At 41.3% G+C, this 26476-nt stretch overlaps 1 protein-coding gene across 11 annotated transcripts in view; it reads left to right on the top strand.

Annotated features, from left to right (window-relative positions):
* Window positions 1-961: 961 nt before the first annotated feature.
* Window positions 962-26476, top strand: part of IKZF1 (IKAROS family zinc finger 1) — a 71399-nt gene continuing 45884 nt past the window's right edge. Inside the window, exons 1-4 of one of the 11 annotated variants that reach the window (XM_080583573.1) lie at window positions 965-983; window positions 1653-1812; window positions 14742-14795; window positions 22294-22413. In XM_080583573.1, coding sequence (XP_080439699.1) covers window positions 14756-14795; window positions 22294-22413 — 160 coding nt within the window. In that variant the 5' untranslated portion in view covers window positions 965-983; window positions 1653-1812; window positions 14742-14755. Of the gene's footprint in view, window positions 984-1520; window positions 1813-2391; window positions 2602-4502; window positions 6802-14741; window positions 14796-22293; window positions 22414-26476 lie in introns of those variants that run through there. The other 10 variants (XM_080583574.1, XM_080583579.1, XM_080583576.1 and 7 more) reach the window with 10 other exon arrangements.

Below are 26476 nucleotides of genomic sequence, written 5' to 3' on the forward strand. Positions count from 1 at the left end.
AACATTGTACCTCCTGCAATAAAAATTACTGTTTGTTATTAGGAAAGAATCTGAAGAAAAGCTTTGACTGTACAACCATGTTAGATGCTTCCCACAACAGAACTGATAGCAATGGGAAAATATCTGTAGTAGGTTTGGTCTGAGAAGTTTTAGCTGGTAACACATTAGATGACTGTAAGGCCAGTTGTCCTTTTCCCTGTGCATTGCCCTACCTTATATCTTTTGCAACCCGCTTTGGCTCATACAAAATTCCCAGTGATGTCAGTGGAAATACTGCAGGAAAAAGGACCGCAGGAAAGATGACTGGCTCCTAAGGCAAGGGTCTGAGTATATGTCTGCACCTACAGCTTAGCAGACCTGCTTGAACTGGCATCACTGGGACATTGTGGTTCTCCTCAGGCATCCACTGCTGCTGTCCCTGCAAGGAGCCTGCCAGCAGCTGTTAACTCGCATGGGCTTCAGCCATAAAGGGATCCTCACAAGATCTTCTGAGTCCCGAGGGCTCCTATGAGCCGATAACAAACCTCAGCGCAGCGACGTGCGGAAGATGCTAGACATCTCACAAGATATAAATTCAGCAGGATCAGCTCGCCTGTGTCCAGCAACTTGATTCTGACCTTAAATACTCTTATCAAACACTTAACGAGAAATTGTGGCTTGTGTAGTGTGAAATCTGCCTTTAAGAGTGCGTGCCGAATCGGCTTCCCCCCATCGGCTGGGGCAGGCTCAGAACCGCTGACCTGCGGGCTCTGTGGGAGCTGGAAGGCAGAAAAGCCTCAAACAGCTTCTGAAAGCACGGCTCTCCTGCGAGATGTCAGCCCTTCCACTTCAGAATATCCGGGCAGGACACGTGCATCTGGGGAAAGCTGCCGCGTCCTCGAGTTAACCAGCTTCCACTTTCCAAGAGGGCGGTCAGCCAAGTTCTCCCTGCCCGTGTTCCCCAATCTCGCTGAGGCAGAGCCCCCTGGATTTCCTGGAGAAAGGTACTAACTGCTTAGGGCACAGTGGCACCTTTTCCTGAATTTGTATGTTTCTTTCTTTCTTCCTTTTAAATGTCTGTTTCCCTATACGCAAACCTGCTGAAACATGTGGGGGTCTTCTGGAATAAATAAGAGGAAAATTTGGCTCTGGGTTTAGACCCGGTGAGACCCGTAAGGTGTGCTCACGAGCGGTGACAAAAGGAGGGCTCTGCGTTTTGGCCAAGATGCACTGAGGAAAACCACTGCTTATAAAACTCAGAAGCACCCGAGCATACCTGGCTCTCCTGGAGTGCACCCAGGTATCACCCGCTCCGTGCGCACACGGCAGTGGTGTCTGCAGAGCTTCCTAGGGGGAAGGAGTGCTTGCGGTAAACCCCCAGGTGCAGCCCTGCCGCTGCTGTCCTGAAAGCAGCCCGGCTTTGCGTTGGAGACCTTATTTTGTCACACAGTATAAAATTTTAGTAAGGGAGCTGTTAGGAGAAGCTTACATTACAGGGCCCTCATCTTTCAGATGCTTACACGCTGCCTCACTTTGCGTCTCCGACCTGTCCCTTGCAAGTCACCGAGGTTACTCACACGCGTAGTTACCCACACGCCGATGGGTTCTGTACCATGAGAGCGCAGATGAGGATAGGATGTGAGAAAGGAAGTATTATTGTCCTCTTCTCGCAGATGAGGAACTGAGGCACGGCCAAAACGAGGGCCCGATCCTGCACGGCCGCTAACTGCGCTCAGCCGCCGAGCATGTGAGCCGCTTCCCCCGGGCTCGCCGTGCCCCCCGAGCGCCCTGCAGGGTCTGCATCGCGGCGCCCGGCTCTCGCACCGCTTTTCGGTGAGTTACTTCGGATCCGGCGCCGGAGTCACTCCCCGCTGCCTCCCGCAGCCCCGACCCGGCCGGGGGGAGCGGGGACCCCAAAGGTGCCGGGGAGAAGTTGGTGGGAGGGTGAAGGCGGGGGGGTGGAGGCTGGGGGCCAGCGGTAGGCAGGTCCGTCCGTCCGTCCGTCTGTCCTCCCTCCCTCCATCCGCTTTCCTTCCTTGCCTCCCCCATCCCGTTTTTTTTTTTTTTTTTTTTTTTTTTCTTTTTTTGGCTTAAAACGCCGTCGGGGAGCGGAGGCGCTGGCTCCGGGAGCGCTGCCTTCACGGAGCCGAGCGGAGGTGCCCCTGTTCCCATCATCTCCCATCATCTCCCATCATCTCCCATCACCTCCCCATCTCCCATCATCTCCCCATCTCCATCTCCCACCATCTCCCATCATCACCCCATCCTCTCCCCTCTCCCCGCCTTTCAGCCCCCGTGGCTCTGCTCCGGCAGCCTCATCCCGGGGACCTGCCAAATTAGCGGGGCGTTTCAGGGAAGCGCAGCTGCCGGGGGAGCCGCTGACTGCCACAAGTTTTGTCCCTTGTCACCCAGCCGGGGGGCTCCGCCGCGGGGTGTCCCCCCCCACACCCCCATCCCCGTGCAGCGGCTGCCCCGCTCTGCCGGCGCTGCCGGAGAAGATGCGCGCGGGCACCCGGTGTGCGAGCCCTGTCCGCCGCGGCACTTGCTTCCGAGGAAACTTTTAATTTTGCGCCTCAAGAGACGGACTGCTTCTTGGATTACTTTCCTGCCGTGGTCCAGAAGGTAGGGTAGCGCTGCCAGGCGCTCTGCGCCCACGGTTCTTACATGTTGGGATGGCGAGAGTACTGTGTCGGGAAACATTTGTGCCTTAGGTTTGCAAGTGTTCTCAGGAAAGGGATGTTTTGTGGAATGCAACAGTTCCTGGACTAGCATGGCCACTAGCTTCAACTCTGTGAATGACTGTAAAGGACGGTAGTGTTGGTTTTTCTTTTTCTTTTCCTTTTCCTTTTTCTTCTTTTTTTTTCTTTTTCTTTTTCTTTTTCTTTTTCTTTTTCTTTTTCTTTTTCTTTTTCTTTTTCTTTTTCTTTTTCTTTTTCTTTTTCTTTTTCTTTTTCTTTTTCTTTTTCTTTTTCTTTTTCTTTTTCTTTTTCTTTTTCTTTTTCTTTTTCTTTTTCTTTTTCTTTTTCTTTTTCTTTTTCTTTTTCTTTTTTTTTCTTTTTCTTTTTCTTTTTTTTTTCTTTTTTTTTCTTTTTTTTTCTTTTTTTTTCTTTTTCTTTTTTTTCTTTTTCTGTCTTTTTCTTTTTCTTTTTTTTTCTTTTTCTGTCTTTTTCTTTTCTTTTTTCTTTCTTTTTTTTTCTTTCTTTTTTCTTTTCTTCTCTTTTTTCTCTTCCTTACATTAGGTCTTCTTACACATAGAAGCGCAAATAGCATTTTCACAGGATTTTGTGCAAGGATAAGAAGTTAGAAGGAGAGACCTTCCTGACCAGATAGTTTTCTTTTCAATAAGTAGACGCCACAGAGGTTGTGTGCATATGCATTTATTGTCCAGCAGTTCAAAACAAAAAGGTATCTAATCCTGATTATAATTCATGCCTTCACCTTTACAACCCATTTGCTAGACTTTAATAACCCAGTTTTAAAATTAAAGGCTGCAGTGCATTGTAAGGGTCAAATCCTTTAAAAGACGCACTCTGCTAGCTTTCAGTTGACTGCTCACATCAGTAGTTACTCGCGTGAACAAGGGAGTACCAAATAGTATGTCTGTCTGTTAAACATTATAAATGATCATTGAAATGTAGTGAAAACTGTTAATATATTGCAGTGAGAATCCTTCCAAATACTTTGAAAGACTTTATCTGAATCACCTCTACAGGCGGATGTTGTGACCAGCTTGCTGCTCTCGCCTTGCTGTTGAATCACATAGTTTAAGGGGCTGGGAGTTTTCCTGAAATTGAGAAATTTGAGGATGGAGTGGCTTGCTTATATGAAAGGGTAGTTGCTTCTGAATTTCACAGATCACAGTTTTACCCTTAACTAATTTTATTTATTCTTACTCTTCTTCTATTCTCTAATGAGAGAAAATTTAAGACAAAAAAAAGTGAAAATAGATTTAAGTTACCATGCAAAGGCCCAATATTCCTCTTCATGGGTTAATATAACAGTAGCAAACAGTAGTTCATCCTATGTGCCTTTTCCAAAAGGTGTCACCTCTCCCATGTAGAAGCCTCTTTTTAATACTGACAAGCTTTCCTTTGATTTTTAACTCATAAATGTTTGTTTTAAAACTGAGTGGAACTATACTGCTGAGACTGCAATATATCCCCACTTGCTCCTTTCCTCCCTGCCCACCCACCCCAAAGGACACCTCAATTCTGAACAAAGCTCTTCTAAGCTGCAGTATGATGGGCTTTTTGCCTTATTGCTGTATCAAAGCCTTTGAAACTGCTGCATGTGGACATGAGAAACCAAGCGTAGACCATGTGCAAGTACTCTTAAAATGATAGCTGTCCTTAGCAGAACTGCATGGGGAAGCGTCCAAAATACTGCAGAGCTCTGCACTTTCCTTAGTTCATGTTTCTATTATCCCAGACTTGCTTCCAACCCTAAAACCCTAAAGATTTTCTCACAAATATTAAAATTGGTGACTATCCATATGTTTGGGGGGGGGGGGGGGGGGAGATAGGGTGAGTACATTAACCTAAACCCAGAACTCAATATACTGCAAGTCTAAAAACAATAAGAAATAGAAATGATGTGCCTTAAGAGGAGGTGAATTTAAGATAAAAAGCCAGGAGAAAGCAGGCTTATCCACTGAGAATATCCAAGCGATCCATACAGAGGTCGGTGGCAGCCCAGTGCTGGTCATCCTCAGGAGCCAGGGTTTCAAAGCTAATGCTCTCTGTTTATCCGTGAGAGTCACCCACCTTCTGGGTATGACTTCCAGGGGAAGTAGCAGGCAGGCAGAGGCATAACGTTGGATTTTGTTACTGTCCTAACTCAGCCCAGAAGGACCTGTGGACCCCGGTGAGGAACGAGTGATCACGGATCTCTCTGACCCAACACAGTGATGGGAAGACAGGGCATGGGGCTAGCTTATCTCCTTGCCCTTTGTGCCCACGATAACTTGGAGGAGCTTAGGCATTGCTCCTATACACATCATTTGTCCGGGCCGAGGACATCTCAGGCTGGCTGCCCAAGTCCCCGTGAGCATCATGAGCTTACGGGTTTTTGTAGGTCACACGCGCAGGGGTGGCAGCGGAGAGAAGCCGGTCGTACACCTGTGACTTCCCACCTGCACTCCTGGCTGCCCGTGCTCGCTCTGGGAATAGTCTGGTGGCATGTCCCATTATGCAAGCACGAATGATGCCTTTGTCATTTGTGTTACACGCAGCGCGCAATAAAAAGGTGATAGTCTCCATCCCTCCGTTACCGTAGCAGTTTTTCTTTCCCTTGTGGAGGTTAATACCGAAAATCTGGTTTGCTTGCCACTTCCACCACATAGCTATGCAGAAATGTAAGTGCAGAATCAATCCACAGAGTTTTACAACAATACAAAACTTGTTTCTCATAGTTAAAATTAGATAACTGCAAAACAAAGCCAAAAAAAATTCCAGACATTTTATTTGAGCTTAGGTACTTCTCACACTAACAGTGCAACCTTACAGAAAACAAGGAAATGTGTCCAGTTTGTATTTAAGCAACAGAAAATGAGGAAGGGCATAATGAATTGTATGCTAGATCTGGCAGATCATTTTTGGCAGCTTTTTTTTTTTCTTAAAGTCCAGAGGATATCAAAAGTCATGGATCACAGCCTAATTGTGTGGCTCCTCGTCAGGAAAAACTTCCACCGAGGACTTGTGGGATTTTATTTATATGTTTTATGTGTAAAAAGAGCTGGGTCCACAGTGGATTTTATTGTTTTACAGTCAAGATTCACATATGTACTTGATTACATTTTGACCAGTCATTATGTTCTACTATTATTAAAAGTAATAGAATTAGACCAAAGAAAACATAATAAAGTAGTAAAATGCAGTGTAGCAACAATGGGGTCTTTAGAAAAAGTTGTCATCTTTATGCGTGTAGAGAGGGATATGTTGCCGACATTGTAATGGACTCCCATGGAATTCCCCTTTCAAATCGACAAACCCCACTTTTCTAGGAAGTATAAGATCACCCAGATGAAAGGTTTGGGACCGTTTTCTTCACAGAATCAAAAAAGAAGGGGGAGTGGAGGAGGTTGCACTGCTGGAAAAACATCAGATGGTTAAATGCGTTTGCTAGATACATTCGGAAGAATACCAGGAATCTATTGTATCAGTTGAACAGTGTGAGGTGAGGACTCTTTTCAGTTTTTCTGGGAATATGATTCTTTGGGATTTTTATTTTTTTTTTAATGCCTGCCACACAACGCAGGAGTCAAAAGAAGAAAAATTTACTCCTCACTGGCATTTTTTCTTTAATCCAAAGATTTATATATTTTTTTATCTATTTTCAAGTTGGAGAGCTACAGCATTTAGAGAAAAGTTTGAATTCCATCTGAAGCAAGACAGGCAGCCTTGGACTTCTCGGTTTTATGTCAGTTTTTAAACAGGAGGCTACTTTAAGTACCTTCCACTCATCCAAGGAGGCTGCACAAGTTTCACCTCCCTAGTGGCTATCCAGCAAAACTGACTTCAGCTGGGAAACTCCCTGCTTCCAAGGTCAGCCACGGTGCGTTGTCCCTAAGACTGTAATCTATACATAAACATAACATCAGCTCGCAGTCAGCAAGAGTTTTGTTTGCTCCCTAAACTTAAACAGCATTATGATAGCCCCAGAGGCTGTGCTGTGATGAATCTTTATTAAAAACCCAACAATGTTTGCCTCACCCTTTTCCTTTAAGACCCACCTTCCTCGATGCTTTAAGCTCGTGGACAAGAAGAGGCTGCAGGTTTTTTGCACTGGGCAGGTCACTGCCAAGGCAGTGTGGTGACTGCAAAGGTAGGTCCTAGTCCTGGAAAGATACGTGCATGTTCTTAACTTTATTTGTACCACTGAAAATTCACGTGGATGGGACAATGCAGGTTTGGGACCTTCATGGCACACTTGTGCTTCTGGTATAAATGCCTCAAAGGGCTCAGATTGCAGTTTTGAAGAGCATTCACACTGGAATTGTCTTTTTTTTTTTTTTTTTTTTTTTTAATATGGGAAGTGTCTACTACTTCTTTAGCTTATTTTGAAATATATTACATCCGAATGATTTAAATTTCTTCTTCTGATCCCAGTTGCTCTAGCTTTCTCAGTAAAAGAAAAACTTGTTCTGTATGATAGGTTTGATTCCCTGCTGCATTGCTTCATTTTTCTGCTTGTGTCAACTCACTGAGAACAGTGGAGTAATTGCAATATAAAGCTGGAATTGTCAGTAGTGGATTGGGTCCAAAATATTTGCAAAAGCAAAATGAGTTAACTGAAAAATGTAGTGTGGAGAAACTTGCTAATTCATTTCAATTATAGTAATTTTAGGAGTTATTTTTAGGTTTATTTGGAAAAAAAAAAATCACACAGATCTTTAATATGCTTATTCAGGCTGATAATGTCCTTTAATAATCCGTAACAGCTTGAACAGTTTGGAGAGAAATTAGGAAGCAATTCTGAGATCGTGAAGCAGAGTTATTGAAACCTCCTATAATTTGGACAAATCGACTACTGATATATTGTTGGGGATACTTGGCAATAACAATTCGAGACATAAAGAGGCCCTTTTATTTTTTCTCAGTTGCATATTTAGATATGCATTGCTAAAGACATCCTCTGCTTTTAAGCCGTACGTATGTATATACATGAATACAAAAAGTTCAGTTTTACATCTGCTACTTGCTTTCTCTCAAGTGAGAGCTCTGGAAGAATATCCAAGAGCTCCGTTTGGTCACTGGAAAATGTGCAGTGTTCTTAGATTGAGTGCCTCAATTTACACATCTCACCTTTTTTAGTCAGTTTATTTGTATGATGGAAATGTGTGCATTTTCCCTGTCATGGCAAATTTATTTCTCTTTTCTTCACTAAAAATCAAGCAAAAAGGTGACAGAGTTTAATGAGTTAATAAAACGTGGCCTTAATTAGGAAAATTACCTTCATATTTTTCTCATATTGTGCAACTAATTTTAATGATTGGTTACAGTTCAAAAACTAGAAGGAAGAACCTTTTTCATATTTGCAAGGATTTCGAGTCCAGCCATTTGCACACAGTCACTAAAAGACCTTTTAAAAATCCCCTTTAACTACGAATTGTTACAAAAATATGGGTCAGTACAGTAGAATGTTAGAAGGAGTACATATGGAAAACACATACATGCATACAAGATACACTCTTTATCCTTTGTCAGTGCTTGTACAAAGAATTCCCAAAGAACTGAGAATTATGTAGGATCTCTGAGACAACTTTTTTTACACCCTCACAATTGTTCACTAACATGGAAATTAATTTTACATGTGCCAGACATACAAATGTTTCAAATCTGTACTGTTAGCAGAGTTCTTTTCTTAATCTTGTGTGTTGAATTACAGAGCTTCCTTCATTTTGCAGACAGGAGCTCTCCATTGAAATTTGACTGTATGCTTATAATTGTATTGTCAGTTCGTGTAGTTAACCAGAATTTACACTAGGCAGGAATGGAGAAGTGATTGAATAAACTAAACATCTCCCTAGACTTCATAGAAAACTCTGAATATGGAATTAATGGAGAGGGAGAAGAATAAAGGGAGAAAAAATGATCCACTTGGTTTTAACCTTTTTTATTTTTAATGCAATCTTTTAAAAGACCTGGGGGGTGTTTTTAAAACAGCATTGGAAGGACACTGAAGTGCTAATTGTGATTCTCTGTTTTTAGTTTTCAGAAAAGGACCACCCCCCATCTTTGTAGTTATTATTTACATTGAGCAGTGTGATGAGGCGGAAATTAAAAATAGAATTAAAATGGTTCTAAAGTAGAGTCATTCACAGAGATTGTGAAGTCTAGCATATTAAATTACAATAATAAAGCTAATTATCAGCTGCTTGCTGAGATATTGAACACTTTTAATTAAAACTAGTTTGTAGGATTCTAGCAATTTTCTTCAAGTATTTCCACTGGTTGTGCAATACATACTACTTTTTACCCACATTTGACAGCCTTCCTGTTTTGTGCTCAGTCATTTGTAGTAGGTAAAAGTCATATGTGAAGGTAAAAGTCTATGGAAAAAAAAGTTACATTATTTCTTTTTTTTTTTTTTAAAAAAAAAAAGGAAGCTCAAGATTAAATACTTCTACAGGGCTGTCCTTGTGCATCCTCTCTCTTGGTTATCACTTCAAACCCATCAACTCCAGTGGATCAAAGGGGCTTGTTTCAAGGCCATCTGGCCATGCAATGAGAAATGCAGCTGTATTACAGGTCTGTAGGTAGATGCAACTCCCAGCTTAAAAACAAAAAGGCTGATGACGCAGTGTATATAGCCCTTATCACCTGTTGTTAATGTGCAAATTCTCCCACGGGGTACACTGTGTGCTATAGGTGTTCAGCTGGTGCTGTGTTTTTCAGGCTGCAGCCTGGTTTTGCTTTATTTACTTATTTATTCAACTTCTTCACCTGCCATGGGAGGTTGAATCTAGGACCCGTCTTCGGTGCTTTGCTTCAGTTTAGGCTGTAAAGTGGGTTGGGGTTTTACGTTTTTGCTTGCTGTTTTGGATTTTTGTTTGCCAAAGCCATGGCCTACATGACTAGGAGCCAATGAGACGCGTCAGAGACCACAAAGAGGAGACACGCTCTCACACGAGCACTCAGCCAGGGCCAGCCGCTCCAGCGACCTGTGCAAGCGGTCCCTTTTCCTGCTGCCAGGCTGCTTGCACAAGTTGGGGTTGCGAAATCGGCCATTTCCGCACCGGGGCTGTGGAAGCAAGGCTGGGGTTGGCCAGGTTGCTCTTTTGTTTTATCACAGTTAACCCAGAGCTAAAGCAGCTGGAGAGTGCGTGTTCCACGCTCATTCTGTGCTTTCAAAGGCACCTGCAGAACACAGGTCCTCAGCACAAAGTTCTCACCCCCCTCCAAACTTCTCAAAAGCTCCTGTTCTCTGCTCTAAGGCTTTGTGGAAAATCGTGCGTGCGCTCGAAGGGTGTACGCAGAACAGAATTGTTCCTTCAGGGACCTTTCTGTTTACTCAAAGGCTACACCTACAAGTAGGAAACATGCAACAGGACGTGCTGTGCATTTATGTACTCCTTGCAGCACCAGAAGTAGAGCTACATATAGATGGAAGGACAGCTCTGAGTTTAGGTGTGCTGATATAAGTCCAAACGAACTCCACAAATGACTAAATTGGTGACTTCATGTCCATACCGTAATGCCACTGGGCTGAGCGTCAAGCACATCTTTTTGCAGAGAAGTCAGTAACTACATAGCTGGTAAACAAAGAAGAAAACATAATAGTTAGTCTTTGGCATTGGATTAGGTCATCTCATTGAATTATTTCGTTGGCCTTAAGACAGTAGGGTTTGTAGAAGGACTGATGTGCTTATATATTTGTTTGGATTGATAATGCACTGCATAAATGCTAAACATTCGTTTTCCCAGAAAGGTTTACTTTTGAATTTGCATCATAAAGCAGGAGATGAAATAATAAACTAAGACTTGCAAGTAATTAATTTGCTGTATTCTGATAGATTGGAAAATCTTGACCTTGCAATGACTTTATCCTATTTACACACAGAATCCTAAAAGATCCCAAATTCATTTCCAGCTGTAGTTTACATTTGGAGTAAGCGAAGCAGTGCCTCAGTGATTCATGGGACCTTCTCTGACATATACTTAAGACATAGCACAAGTTGTGTTGCAGAGAGTTGCAAGGAGGGAAATCAGTCAAGTGTAAATTTTCTTTTGGGCTCAGGATGCTGCAAAATCTGGACAAATACTGGCTAATTTAAATCCAAAACTTTTGTGTGATCGTGGTCAGTAAGGTGCTTCCTTTTTTTAAAACAAAATCAGCATAGCCTTTCAGCTTTAGTGTGTGTTTATTATTAATTAGCTCAATAGCTTACGACTGCAACATTTGATTCTTTTTCCAAAACATTAGAGTAGCTTTATCTGTGATCTGGTATTTGAATTGTGAAGAGGAAAACACACAGGTTTGAGTTCTGTGCCTGAAAAGACTTCAAGAAATGGTTATATATATTTTTGGTGGGAACTTGGGAGCTCTTTCAGTAAGGGAGCAAACTTTGAAGCTCTTTGGATTCCTAAACACAAAGATCTGGTATCACCTAGGTGCTGGTCCATTTCCTGCTATAAATGAGAGCTACACGTATTCACTGTTTGTGAGTAAGACAGCTTTGGTGAGCTGCCCACCCATCTTTTGATTTCTAATGTGGGCTTCTAATGTGGGCTCCTAAGTTACCTGCTAATGCAAGCAGATGAAAGTGCATTGAAGACAGTGAAGTCGAACATGCTTCTTATGCTAGTGATAAACTTGATTCTGTAGATACAACTTGCAATGAAAAGGTGTAAAACATTTTTTTGCATGACAAAACAAAGAGAGTCCCATGTCATAAACACTTCTTAAAAAAAATAAAAATAAAAATGTTTGTAAAGGTCTGTTAATTGACAAATTTATATCAAATAGATACTTTGGTATAAATCCTGATATCCATACGTAAGGCTCTCTTGTGCTTTCCTGGAACCTGGTGTCAATATTTCTGCTAGAGCAGAGGAGGAAAGGGAGGCAAACATAGGTCATAGCTTCCTATTCATAGATTTACTATGCCAAAGCCAAAGAGGTGAATTCCACTTTTAGCACTTAAAATTTAGCCCAGGCCACGTTATGCCCAAGTCCTGTTTGAAAAACATGGTAACGATAACAGAGCCCAAACCAACACACTGTTGCCATTGCAGAATTGGGGGTGGAGGGATGCCCTGCCATGTTTATTTTGGTGATACGGAGCCTACACTGAAGTTAGCTGCAATTTCATTGGCATTTACCAGATACCATAGCGTAATATAGTGTAGGAGTGTAATTTTCCCCTGTGTGTGGTTCAGAACATCTTTAGGATTTTTTTAAGTTCTTTTTTTGTTGTTGTTTTATCCATTTGCTTAGTGCTTGTGGATCTTCATCTACATTTAGGAACCACGCTTAATTGTTCTAAGTAATCATTAGAGGAAAAAAATCTTGCCCTCCTCAATTTTCCGCTGTCTGTATTTTTCTTTCCATGTTTCATCCCCAGGAAATGGAAGAAAATTAATCTCTGATAACGGAGGGCATCAGTTTTAGGACAGACGGTAGTCTACTCTCACAGAAAGTAAGCCAGGGAATATTCCATTGATAATAATATAAAAAAAATAACAACCTGTACTCCAGTTTACCTCCCCATTTAAGAACTGGGGAGTGTTTTCAAATTGAATTGTGTCTGATGGCAGCCAAAGGCAGGAAGGAGTACAACGGAAGTGTGATGCCGAAGTTGCACAAATACTAAATGCAAAGCTTGTCATGCCAAAGGCAGGTAAATTCAGGAATATTGAAATGGAAGCATGGCTTTTAAATACTCTTGTCTGCAAAAACAAACAAAAAAAAAGTGGCAAACACCGTCGATTTCCCTAAAGAAGGTATTTTCTCCTTTGTCACTTCCTCCTCCCATTGTCATTCCCAGTCCTGCCGAAGCCCTAAGCCGTTGTGAAAAGGCAGGTGCAGTAGGAATGAAGTACCCTTCATGAATGTGATTCCCTTCTTGTGGACATTTTCTTGGGATGCTTTCTGTGGTTGGCTGAGGTTCACTGTATTCTGTGGAAAAATGTGTAGTAATCAACTGATTAATAGCAGCCAGGTGACCCATGCAGGCAGTAATAAATGCATGGGCATGTCTTTTTTTTTTCTTTTTTTCTTCCTTTGTGTTCAGTCATGCTTGCAGGAGAAATCAGGGACTGAGAAATGTTGCAGTATACCACCTGCCATAACTGCACCTCATTTCCAGTCACTGAGCAGGCTACCATTATAGAAAGGTGTTGGGTTTTCCCTCTTGCAAGAGAAGCTGCATTTCCCACTGACTACTTATTTAAAAATGGACCAATTGAATGCTCCTCAGTCCCATAGGAACCGATGCAAATTGTTGGGTGGTAGGTGACTTTTTGTGTTTTGCATAGCTGTAATCAGTTCTGAGAATTACATATAGAAGTTACACAAATTGTTTTGTCTGGAATTAAAAGTTTAAGACAGAATAAAGCAGGACAAAGCATTATTGAACATTAAGTAGTGCCATGGTAGGTGTGCAACAGGCATAACGTTCTGTGAGAATTCAGATCTTTTTTTGCAAGCTACATAGGCAAAAAAACTGTTCCTCAACCTATCTGTCTGCAGTCGTGCAGTCTCCACTCTCTTTCTGCAAGTCTAACATGGAAGGAAGGGAAGCCAGCTTTTGCAAGGTGGGGCAGCAGTGTGTTGGACCTCAGATATACTGCTGGCATACAGAAGGGAGTGAGGAGGCCATCAAACTTATGAGATGAATATCTGTGACCACTGCTATTACACTTCTCCACTGCAGTTTGCTGGGTAGCGGGCTGAAGACTTGGGGTGGGGGTGGGGGGCAAATTATGCAAGTTGGGTTAAAAAGTTGAGGCTATCATCGATACCCTTTCTGTAGAAACTCAGGCCACACCCTCATCCACTTCTAGCCCTCGAGAAAATGCATCTTCTTTAATCACAGGAAGCAGGGTTGATGGGGGAAGTCTCTGGGTTTTAAGGAACACCAAAGAGCCAGCTCCCTTTCTGGAGGGATGTGAAGTCAGTCACGTCCCGCTGGAGACGTGACCTTTCGTGCCGTAGCCGAACGGAGAGCTCACAGGCCTTTTCCCCTCCCCACCTGAGGCCACCTCAGCCGCCCACGCCAGACTTTGAGGCCGGAGCGGGTTGTGCTGGGACTACCTGCTCTGGCAACGTGCATGTTATGCACGGGGCTACCAGCTGTCCGCAGCTGGCACACGTGGCCAGGGCCTGCCAGCTCCTGTGCCGGCTGAGAACCTGAGCTTTATTTCTACCCCACTAACCCTCCGCCTGCTTCTCCCTGGTGTTTGTGGTCAGTGGTCGCTCACTCGTCGGAACATGGTGTGTCGCAAGAGGAGGGCAGGAGCTTCCCAGTATGACTTACCAGGCGGCGGAGCCAGCCATCTGTCAGCAAAACAGGAAGGCCTGGGTTCCTTTTCTCTCCTGGGCTCGTTTCGCTATTTTAGGGAGCTGTACTTCTCCCCGTGTAGCGCGAGGCCGGTGTGGTCTGAAGGAAGGACTCCTGAACGAGTGAGGGGCCAAAGCCTGAGGCTGCTGTTCTGCCCATCTGCTGCTGCTTGAGGTGTATTCATTATTAATGGAGGTAGTGGCGGTGGCTGCTCAGATATGCAGCCCTGCCTGGGTAAATGAGACATTCTTCAGCAAATTGCTTCGTTTTTTGATTGCTGATTGTACGCGTGTCACCAAGCTGACTCAAGGTTCATCGATGCATGCTCAGTAAATTAGAAAGAACATAACTATGGATCAACCAAGAGAATGAATTCTGTGCCTACAATGACCCAGGGCCATTTAATTTTCTGCTTAATTTTGTTGCAGTCAGTTTGCATTTTGGGTTATTATGCAGTAGGAAATTAACAATAAATAACAAATTTGGTCCTCCTGTGCTTGTAATGATATTTTTATAAATCTTTGTAATGCTGTTTTTAAAAGGATCAAGGTCTGTGCCAGTCTGATACTCCAGCAAGTATGCAGGGAGGAAATAAAGAGAAAAATACATTATTCTTCCCAGATAATCTTATAGTTAAATAGCAAAGGGCTTTTATTCTTTCCCCTTCTTTCTCCTTCTATGTGCATGTGTGGGGGGGGTTCTTTTTCTGTGTGTATATGTGTTATTTTGCATTAACTTAAGGCTTTTCCTCTCTTCTCAGATAACTTGAGGAAAATGGAAACAGATGAGGCTCAAGATATGTCCCAGGTTTCAGGTGAGGTCCTTAACAAATACATCTATAAAGAAAACCCTAAATTCCTGCTCATCTTTCGAGCACAGTACAATGTTTTTCTTCTTGTCAATAAAATTGCTTTGGGTCTTTTTTAAAAACCAGAATGGGAATTGAGATATAATTAATGATATCACTTAATATCAAGCTCAACAGTGCGTGGATTTTCTAAAAGGAACTGGGTAAATAAAGAAGTCAAGGGAATATAGCAGCATAGAAGTAATTTTGCATTAAACCTGTGGTAGCATATCCCTGAAGCATGGTCAGGTGCACATATACACTCTTTCTTTTGGGAGCAAAATTCTGATTGTTACAAAATAAATACAGAACAAAGTTCACCAGACAGGAGGGGGGCAAATACTAATTAAAAGCAAACAAACTTTATTTACCACATAGGATTTTTTGACTTTTTCCAAAGCTTTTGGTTTTACTTACAAATATTTAAAAAGGAAAAAGAAAAGGACTGATTGACACAATACTTTAAGCTTGTAACTTCTTTTGTCCAATGTGATAATATTTTGAAAAGTGTTTGAACAATAGAGAAGGTAGGTTTCTAAAATTTGCCCTGTGGTGGCATGGATAGGATTTTGCAGCCTTATCCCATATTGATATTCCTATGGGGAGTTCAATTCTTAATTTCCTTGGAAATTAGTTCTTTAGCAAATTGGTACTGGAACTTGGCAAAGCATCGCTTATTAATACTTCAGTGCTTCAGCAGTTGAAAAAGGACAAGTTAGCCCCTTTCCTAGTTTCCCTGATGTGTTGACAGCTGCAACGGTTAATGGCTTTCAGTTTTCACTTTTAGTGTTCAGACTGGAGCACGCCAGCCATGTTCACTGGGGCCTCCTTCCGGCATAGGCACTGGGCACATGGCTCATTTTCAAGAGAGAGCTCTTGGGCACTGCAGGTTCAAGACCTGGAGGCCAACTGTAAGGTCCTGGTACAGTGTGGCTGGCCAAGTTATGTTTTTCCTGACATATATGAACACAATTTTCTCTCTGTATTTTTTTTTCTTTCTTTATAAAAATGTTGAGGAGTTTCCACAAAAGTTGCAACTGAGGTCATTTAGTGTCATCTGAAAATTGAAAATCAGAAACACCAATATAATAATTCTTGAAAGAACACCAATATTCTTCATGCTAACAGAATAAATTTTTCATGCTAACAGAATATTCTCAGTCATATTTGGTATAGGGAAGTCATTCCTAATCAGCACTATGGTGGCATGTTGCACTCCCCTCTTCAGTCAAGAATTTTAAAATTCCAGCTGGATATACTTAACAGCAATGTTTTGCTGCGTGCTGAAAAAATTTGTAAATGAAATAAAATATGTCCTGTACCTGCTGTGTTTGGAGCATGTGTGGCTCCAACAGAAAAGCCAGTTGGCTTTTACTCCTGCAACTCTTTTGTGCTGACAAAACACTGTGGATCTGCTCAGGGCACTGAGACGGGCAATTATTTGAGCCCAGCTATTCCGCATGCTGCAGAAGCCCTTTCCCGCTCGCGTGAGCTCCTGGGGGCAGGAGCTCTGACCTCCTCTTCCTGCATGGCATCACATACTGCTCTGGGTGCCCACACCTAGCCTTTGTGGTATTTTCACAGTGGCATTAACCCAAGTTCACACCTATTGCCTCTTACAAGGGCACTGCTATTTTTCTTTGGATGTAAGGAGAAGGAATGTGGAAGATGCTACCTTGAGTCAAGAAATGGATTAGAAGGTCACACACTTTGCCCGCTTTATGGTCTGCCTCTTCCTCTGAGAGGGGAGATTTGCAGGAAAATAACATTGTGAATGTAAGTGTGCATTTAAATATAAATACTTGTAGATAATTTGTAGCTCTCAAAGTTTTCAGGGTCTGCAGTACTTTCCAGTGACTTTTAGCATTTCTAGCAACTCATGCTGATGAGAATAGTAATCTGTGATGAGGGAGGGTTTCCTAGTAAACATATCAGTGTAAGAGGAATTTTACCTCTGAAAAAGGCATAGACCTACACAAACAGACTACAGAAAAAAAGAAAAAAAAAAGTTTTTCAGTGAACTCTTCCTGTTCTTCCTGTCCCCAAGCTGCTGATAATTTCATCTGGTTCTTTCTGTGAGCAGAGGGTGTGGGTTGTATTGGATTGTTAGCTGGATTTGTGAACAAGTGGCCAAAAAAAGAACTTGCAAATGTACTTTCATTTATGATGTGAGTTGCTTGTGAACACAGCCTTCTGCACACAGGTGTTTGTCAGATCGCCTTCCATAGATATTGACTCCTCATCAGCTCTTACTAGACCTTGGAAGTAGAGGATCTGAAGGTACAGGGATCTTACTCCTTTCTCACAGGCTGGCAGATCCAGAAAGGCATTTTCCCCCTCTTGTCCTCTTCCTGGGATTCTACATTCTTCTTGGATGCATCCTTGCATGGCAAGGGAGCTCTGCTCTGTATGGAGAACCAGTTAGACAGTTGCACAGTTTCAGAAATGTGGGATTGTTATGCCAGCTGAAAAGTACTTCTATTTGTTTCTTCTGCTCTGTGACTAATGCTCATCAGATGTAGAATACTCTGAGACTTTGGAATTAGGTGACTTGGCCCAGCACACTGGGCTGCGCTTTAAAAAAAATAGTTGGGGGGGATTGCTTTATTTTTTTTTTTCAACCACCAGAAATAAAATAGTTCTCCAGAAACAGTCTTCCAGCTCAAAGGCAGTGTTTTTCACCATTTGCCCTATGCAGCTGTAGCTGACTCAGGTGTGGCAGGGGTGAGCCGGGCCAACAGAGTGTAAAACTCATGTGAGTGAGCCAAACCCCGCGTGTGTGCAGGCATTCCCACGCCTGGGAATCCAGGCATTGCTTGCTCCTGGAGGAACCGAAATACTGTGAGACCAGCTCAGAGTTCACGCTTTTTATTCTTTTCCTGAAAGTGATATTTCATGAGGCAAGCAGTTGCAGTTCTGAAATGAGGAGAGAGCTGACATACATTTAACCAAACGGTATCCGGCACCCATACAAGAGAGTCAGAAAACACAGATAATATCTCACTTAACAAGCAGTATTTTTCCTGCCTTTTTTTCTCTCAGTTCTAGGGCCTAACAGTTAAGGAAGATGAAAAAACAGCGCAAATGTTTCCACATCTAACATAAAAAGATCCCCCCAGCACCTACAGGCTGTGCCACACTCTGCAAAAGCAGGAAGAGTTTTGCATTTGAAATTATTGCTAGATTCTGGGGAGGTGTAAAAGAGTGTATCCTGAGCTGATTTCTACCACCTGAGAGCCTGGGTGCTGTCCCAGCGTGACTATCCCCTCATTCACCTGGAAACGGAGGTTCTGCTAGTGAAAATGGGACATGAACTGGGTTCTGACTGTCATCTAGAAAACCTGAATATTGCTGTTCTTGCTTAACTTTGTCAGTGGTTCCAGTATTCCCATACAAAACAACCCTCAGGTATTAAATACATCCAACATTCCTTTGTGAAAGAGTAGTGAGCTAAATTTCTGTAAGAAATCCTGTCCTGGCTTTCTTTTTAACAGCTGTAGCTTTAGCAACACCATTTTGGCATGTGAATGGAAGAGCTTCCAGAACTAAGTGGGGAAGTTAAAGCACCACGAGGCACACAAACTTTGATAGGAATAAATTACAGAGCTGGGTACTTAGTTCCCTTCCTCTCTTTCCTCATATCTTTATTAAACTGTTAGGGCACAGATGAGCATACTGAAGTACAGAGGATCTTACCAGACACCATTGATAGGTTAGGCCATTCTGTGAAAATTTTCATACAGAGATGGCAATGTTCGGAAATCTTAGACTGTCTTTCAGAGCTTCAGTTCGAATTGGGGTTAATGCGTCATACAGCCTGCATTTGAAGTCACTTGTGTTTATGACTTACCAAGGGCACCATCAGTCAGTGTCAGAGCCAGAAACAGAAATTCAGCTCTACAGCTCCGTTGTCTTCATTTGGTATCTCACATGGCTCTGTATAAAAGTAATAATAGTAATCATAAGACAAAAACAACTCCAGAGATTAATTTATGCCTCATTATCATCTTTGAGCAAAAATATAAAATAAGAATGGAATAAGTCTATGATACTTTGCTCTGTTATATGACACTTTAATACTTTATGCCAGTATTTGCACTAGCTTTTTTTTATCTCTGTCTTTTTGACCAGTCATTATTCTAGACACGCCTGTTAGAAAGTAAATGGGAAACTGTTCCTCCTTTCCTTTGCCCCTTTTCCATTTCTAAATTCATTGGCAAAAGGATGTTAGTGAGATTGCATATCTGTAAGATTACCATGCAGTGGTGAACTTATCATGGTGTAACAATTTAGATGTAGTTAAGGCATGAAATACGAATATCATGCTCTGGAATCCAAAACACAGAACTCAACAAATATATCTATTTAAATCAACTATTTTTACCCTGTCTTTTTGCATGCAGGGATTTCTCTATCATGTGTAACATGAAGAAATCAAATGATGTGAGATGAGTCAGTAAAGCCAAACTTACTTAGTAAAGTTTTCTTAGCTGCAATCTCCTGTGAAGAGGAAAGCGTATCAGTTCTGAAGTTTCAGCCCCACCAAGTCCGTGAAGCTTGTCTGATTCATGCCACCAGGGCAAATGGCTATTAATTTAACATGTAGAATATCCATACCAGTTTAATAAACTCAAATTGTTCACCATAAACTCTGAAAGGACTGATCTACTACAAAGTTTCTTTTCCAAGAGCACATCGACTTATCTTCAAAACATCCTACTTTGCCTACTTATTTTAGGATGCCTAACTGCATGTTAAGAAAGTTTTTGTTTGCTGTTTTTTATCTCAGAGCTCTGATACTATGTGTTTATATGGGTTAGCCACATGGGTAGCCATAAAAGCCTTCAGCTTTTTTAGGTTACCTGTACTTCTGAATCTAGAGTAAGGCAAAGCATCAACTTCCATTTGTGTAACTGGGAGCATACTTTGAACCTTGGAAGTTGCACGTGGCTTTCGATTATTTTTAACAAATGTCCTTAAGCTAGATGTAGTGTCAAGAGAGCTGGTTCTGACCAGACTACCTCTTGCCCTCAGATTAACCTTCTGGTATTTTGTTTATTTTTGGTTTGTTTTGGTTTTGGTTTCAGTTGTTGTTTTGTTGGTGTGTTTTTTTGGAGGGGGAGAAGTTGAAAAACATGGAATATTTCAGCTGTCTCTCCTCACCCATGCCTCCTATCTGTAAGATATATCTCAGCTCGACATGCATGGGATTTGCATCAGAAAAGCTTCTGGCAGTTCTTTAAATTCCTTAAATCCCATAAATAAAGAAATGCTTTTACTTTCCTCTGCTGTGAAATTCAGGCCTTCTTTTCCATTTACACAATCCACCCTTGCTGTTGCACTCGCATGTGGTGGGCATGACTTTGTCCATTCAAGAACACAGCACAGAAGCTGAAGCCTTATGAAACCATCTAGTCCATGCCACTGCCTGCTCAGCGCTGGTCTTTAGCTGTCCTCAGGTCCTCTGGCTGGGCAGATTTAGATGGCTCACCTGGTGCTGCTCCCACCATCTCTTTTCAGAGATTATTCCACAGTTTGATAGGTGCATCGTTAAGAAATGTTCATTTCATTCATTTAAACCTAGATTTGTGCATGGATACAACCCCCACCAGCAAATTTCCCCACTGTTACCCTATCTTCAAATATTTTGAGCTGATCCTCACTAAAGGATTAGTCATTCAAGGCAGTTAAGGATCAGAGAGATCAAAGTTGTTTGTTGTCCTTCTTTCAAGGACATGAAAATACATGTTTTAAACAATATTTCTTGTAGGAATTTGGGGCACCTACGCTCTTCTCCTGCAAATGAGAGAACACATATTATCCCAGTGCAAGGGGGTTTCAGTTGCATGGCCCTCAGGGCACAGGAGGATATTGCACAGCAGGGCAGCCTTTCCCTTGGCCTGAGGAGGAAGCCATGACTGGGACTGTCATAGATGGGAGCAGCCCAAAGCAGCCAAAGCAGACCCCTGGAAGAGAGCGAAATGATGTGTAAGATGACTTAAACCTACCTGGCTTTCCTGCTGTGATCAGTAAACGGCTCAGAAAGCATGCTGCTTTTCTCCGTCCTGGAGGTTGGAGGTTGAAAACCATTTTTTTTTTTTCCCAAGTCCCCTCTAGAGCAAATCCGTAACTGGCATCTCAAGATGGTTATCACTTAAGTAAGCAATGTCTGTTTTAATTTTTCCTTTTCTGAGAACTGATTTCAGAATTAATAAATGTTTGTGTGTTAATTCAGGAATGCTCATTAGAAAAAACACTAATTGGCTAGGCCTCTGTGCCATGAAATTGCTGCCCCTGATGCTGTGCTGGTTGCCATAGGATGTCTAATAGATTGCATTACTGTAAATTGGTAACATCTCCATTTTGGAGACAAAGGTCTTATGTCAATATTACTGAGTTCAGATACTTATCTGGGCTATTACTCTTTGCTATTAATTCAAAGACTAGTCTCTTTGTAATAATCAAGGAAACTAATCGTGTAATAATTCTTCTGGTAGTTGCTTCCACGGCATGTTTTGCTAGCAGATATGTGAAATCATTTTAAAAGAAGCTCTGCAAGGCAGGGATTACTGTGAGCAGTACATGTATGCTATGACTGAGAGCTAACCAAGAAACCATTTCTGGAAGTGCACTACTTAGCAGGAGCTATTTTCCTTACTGTATTGCATTTGGCACTAAAACAGTTCCATTATATTTAAAATAGGCTAAAGCACTAGATTGGTTTGTTCTGCAAAACCTTGTGTATGAAGGATACTGGGGTTTGTTTCCTATTTACAAATAAGTGATCATAAAACCCTTGAAGTCATGCTTTGACTGACCCCTCCTAATTGTACATGTTTTTAGGAGGTCCCAGGAGTTGTAGGCACTTAATTACTTGTGGGTACAAAGACCAGCCAAAGCTTGATCTGTGGGTATTAGTGAACCTTGCTGAAGATTTAGTTGAATTTTTAGCTGAAGATCAAATTTTATTCTTTGGGTAGTTCTGTTAGAGCTCCAGAATAATTGTGGGTTAGACTTCACTATGTTCTTGAAGCAAAAAAAGGACATGCTCTCAAGAAGCTTTTGCAGAAGAAGAGTATTTAAAACAAAGACCATTTGATACCCTTTAGTCTCTGTCAGTCTACGTTGGCTGAACTGGATCTTCTGAGCACAGCAGCTGAAAAGCATCTGTGTGCTATGAACACCCAAAAGGTTAAGATTTATAATCATGTATCCAGAATTCAGTAAATTTGGAAGAAAAAATGGCCACACATTCATCTCACAGATACAATTCCCCTGCATTCTAAAGGAGCTTTCTTTGCAGGACAGCAGGTTTTGGTCCTGAAGAATGTCATACTTTTAGTAGTGTTATTAATTGACAACTTCTTTTTTGTTAAGTTTTATTTGGTTTGTGGTTCCTCTTATGGTATTATTTGAAAATGAGGCTATTCTGATGACTCACTGATGCTGCTTTCTTCACTACTAGGAAAGGAAAGTCCTCCAATTAGTGATGTCCCAGATGATGCAGATGAACCTATGCCTGTACCAGAGGACCTTTCAACTAGTACTGGAGGACAACAGAGTGCTAAGAATGAGAGAGTCTTGGGTAAGATGACTAGTCCACTCTGACGGGAAGTATTACACAGTATAGTGTTGAAGTCCTTTGTAGCATGCTGGTATACGAGAAGGTCCTGTGCTTTTTCATCTCGTTCAGCAAAGGATTACTCAGGTGCTTAGTGTTTTTTGTGCAATCATCTCTTGGGGAAAGGCATTTTGAAGGACACCAAGCCTTTTCATCTGCAGAGAAGTTAAAAAGATCTAACTATTTATCTTATTTCTAAAGCATGACTGATTGCATGAAATTCCCCCCAGGAAAGATTGTTTTCATTCTGTGTAGGAAATGGAAAGAAATATGTGGTACCAGGTCAAAACTACCTGAACTCAGATTTGATACAAATTCAGGAGACTCTCAGATATTTTTATTATTATTTGAATGCTATTTTGAATGGTAACTGCTATTAAGATTTTTCCAGAAATGTCATAGTAGAAAACATATATTATTTGTGTTTCAGATTCTGCCATCTGATCTTCATTTTTCCTTGCATTTTTAACCGGGGAGAAATTTAAAATACACTTAAATTTTGTTCTTCTAGGTAAAAGTCCACCATCAATAGCCTATTGGATTATTTTCAAAAGATGATTTTGCAAAATGCTGATCCTTTTTAGGAATCCCAAGGTCCACAAGAAGGACTAGTGGTGCTGCTGACTGCTGTATGCATCAGCTCATGTGTAGGCTTCTAAAAAAAATTGATGGTGTTACTTGAGCGTGATGCTCTTTTGCCAGGAGGGGGTGGGGGGAAAGCACAATGACTCCCAGAATACCAGAATGCTTTGATCAACGCCCTATGTGATAAATATTTCAGGACAGGACTGTCTACCAAAACATGTTTTTCTGCAAATAAATGTATTGCTCTTCATTTTAACGTTCCCATTGTAAAAATGAGTGTCAGGGTGGAAGACGGTTTACAGAAAGACAGCCATTGCCTTTTAATGTTTATAGTCTAAGGAAGTCCAGTAAAGGATGGTAGGTACAAAGGGAGATTGAGAAGGCAAAATAACCAAGCCAAAGTAATACAGCAGGATGGTGTCAGCATTAGGAATACAGCCTACTTCCAAATGCCAGCGTTAACTAGTAGGTAATGCAGCATCTTTTGCAGCTTCACTTGACCATTTGATCCCCTCTTCCCAAAAATGTGCATGTAAAATTCAGCTCCTACATTCATATGGACACAACTAATGAACCAAGTTAATTTTTAAAAAATGCATTTTAATAAACTGATCACTTAACTAGTGTTTTTTTCTCAATCCGTAGCTCTTTAGACAAAATCCTGCCTTTACTGCTTGTCTGTTAACTCAGTAAAACAAGTTAAGCCTCCTTTCTCCCACGGTAACGAAATCCTACAAAATATTCCAGACTCAATAAAAAAAGAATAATACTTTTAAAAGTCCCTTGTCTAAAACTGAATAATCACACAGGATCTTGTATGCATTGTATATACTTCACCTCACAAATACCACACAGAATCAGCAATGATGAAATTTATGTTTGCTGATGATGTAATTATTTTCCCAGTAGTTCAATTATTTATCAATAGAAGCACATATTAAAAGTTACTGTAATAAATGAAGGAGAAAATGTTATTTTTGGTGTCTGAAATACAAATTCCATCTGTTGTTCTCATTAGTTTTACTTTGTGCACTCAGCAATAAAACAGATTTTACTTGTCCTGACTTCAACATTTTTTCTATAGCCACTTTCTCTAGCTGTAGCGCTTTGGTTTAGAAGGATACATCTTGTAGTGAGGTGTTTACCATAGCCAACAGACAGAAAGACAATTCATAGCATTTTGTCTTACAGATAATCTTAACTGTAGGTTTCAACTCCAACTCGTCATGTTTGTCTTTTCTGTAAAGCTGCACATACTTTTACCTCTTCTGCTTCCTTTTCTAGCCCTTAACCTGACTTTTTGAAAGAGTATACTTTAAAAAAATTATATTCCCCTTATTCAAAACAAACAAACAAACAAAAAAAGATCTGAACACATGCACCAAATGTGTCATGACCTGAGTGATTGCTCTGCACATTCTGGATCATTGTCAGATCAGTCTTTTAGTGATAAAGCAATGCCTTAGGAGGGGTGTTTGGTTTATATGATCCCATAGATCTACTAGGGATGAAGGAGACCATCTTTTTATGTTGGTCTGGCAGCATAGGCAGACCTTGTGTTCAGTTCATTGCTGTCATCTCTAAGTCCTGTTTCTCACCTCTATTTATGACAAAACTTAGGTAGAAAAGGATGCTCTGAAAACGTAGTTTGGTAGATAAGCAGGAGGTTATTGTAAAGAACCACTGATGTTATATATATCTTACAGCTGGGAGATAGACTGTGGCCTGTGATAACCGACAGGCAGTGCACATGAGCAGATACAACCAGGCAACACTTTTTCTCTGTATGACTTTCCTAATGTTCCATCTGCTTCTGTCATGAAAAGGGAATCCCCTGTGCACTTTGCTGCATATGCATTCTACTTGATCCGTGGCACCCTGAAAGAACAGCTGTCCTAACTGCATGCACTGAGGAATGTTAATTTGAGTCAGGCATTTATCAAAGAGGGCCACCAGGCTCTGGAGCACTTTTTGTACAAGTAGTGTTATAGATGTGACAATGGAAATTGCAGTTTTCTTAAATGAAGAGAGCAAATATTTACCTCATCTTACTAAAATTAGGTGAGAAATCTGTTGTTAATTTTAATCAGCCTGTGAGATAGAAATGTTCAAATGACCGTTTGCTTACTCAGATTTGTAGTAACACTTCATGAAACCTTTAACCCCGGTGTCAAAAGTTTAATTACCTTCTTCATCAATTTAGCATTTTAAAGGTCAAAGATTAGGGGAAATAAGTTATTTTTAGAAAAGAAAGATAGGCTCTAGCTCCTCTGTGTATTTTTAAAATCTCCTTTCTTTCTTCTTCAAACTCTAGACTGAGATTTGAACTTGGTTCTATAGACCTGATAGAGAGAACCATTTGAAACATTTTTCCCCCTCTGAATGAAGGTGAAGCAGACTTCATAAATTAAAGTACTAAATTCACCTGCCAGATTTTCATTGGTGCCTTCAGTTTTTGAGTGTCTCAATTAAAATGACTAGAAGGGGTACACATTTCAAAGGGAGGTGTTCAGATGTTCGTTAAACGTATGCTCTGATTTGTGTCCTCAGACAGCGAAACTCAAGGCATGGGTTGCTTCTGACCAATGCAAAAATAATAAATGGGTGTGAAAAGGTGGAAGTAAGTCATCAACAGTTTGTAGTAATACCTCCAAGTAGCACAGCAAAGCTGAGGCATATTAAAAAATGTGTCCTGGTTACTGCTACATCTCTTCATTTCCTTCATGAGCCTGCTATCTTTTTAACGTTACAAATCCCAGAATGCCACCACGTGTTGAGCAGCTTCCTCCTGCAAATATTATTTCTGCTGATCTGTCCACTAAGTCTTTGCCCTTCTTTATCTTCTTCTCCACCCCAGGTTTCCTTCTCAGGCTGATCTGGTCCATATGGCTTTTATTTTATTTATTTCTTTAATTTATTTCTTTTAATCTGCTCACCCACCTGCTCTATGTTGCAGGACTTAGTTGTTCTAGAAAACACAGTGAAGGCTTTCAGACAAGCAAAGAGCTGGATTTTTAAGGCACAAGAGACTCTGTTGAGTCTCTCTGTAAGAGACCATCCATATTGGTCCATGAAGTTCCTAAATACTTCTGGAACTTCTGATCTAAGTTATTTAGAAGTACATATGTCAGTGAAATTCCATTCAATTAAAAATTAGTGCTTTGTAGCCTATTTTGGAGGGATGGACGTATTTCCCATGCTAACCTGTAACACAGAAGCTGATTTGAAATATCTTCTGCTGATTTTTGCTGCCTCCGTTCAAGTTTCAAGTTAAATGTTGCGTGCACCTTTTGTGGATGATCAGTACTGAACATCCTGTGTGTGGTAGACGGTTGCAATTTAGGACTGTTTCTGCCTGGGGACTGCATCCTAATTCAAGCCATGTGTGGGAAGCTAATGATTCAGTGAGCTGTAGGTCAGACCCTGCTTCTTGCAGAAAAAG

The sequence above is a fragment of the Anser brachyrhynchus genome, assembly GCF_964034855.1.
Source record: "Anser brachyrhynchus genome assembly, chromosome: 2".
In the NCBI taxonomy this organism is placed as follows: Eukaryota; Metazoa; Chordata; class Aves; order Anseriformes; family Anatidae; genus Anser; species Anser brachyrhynchus.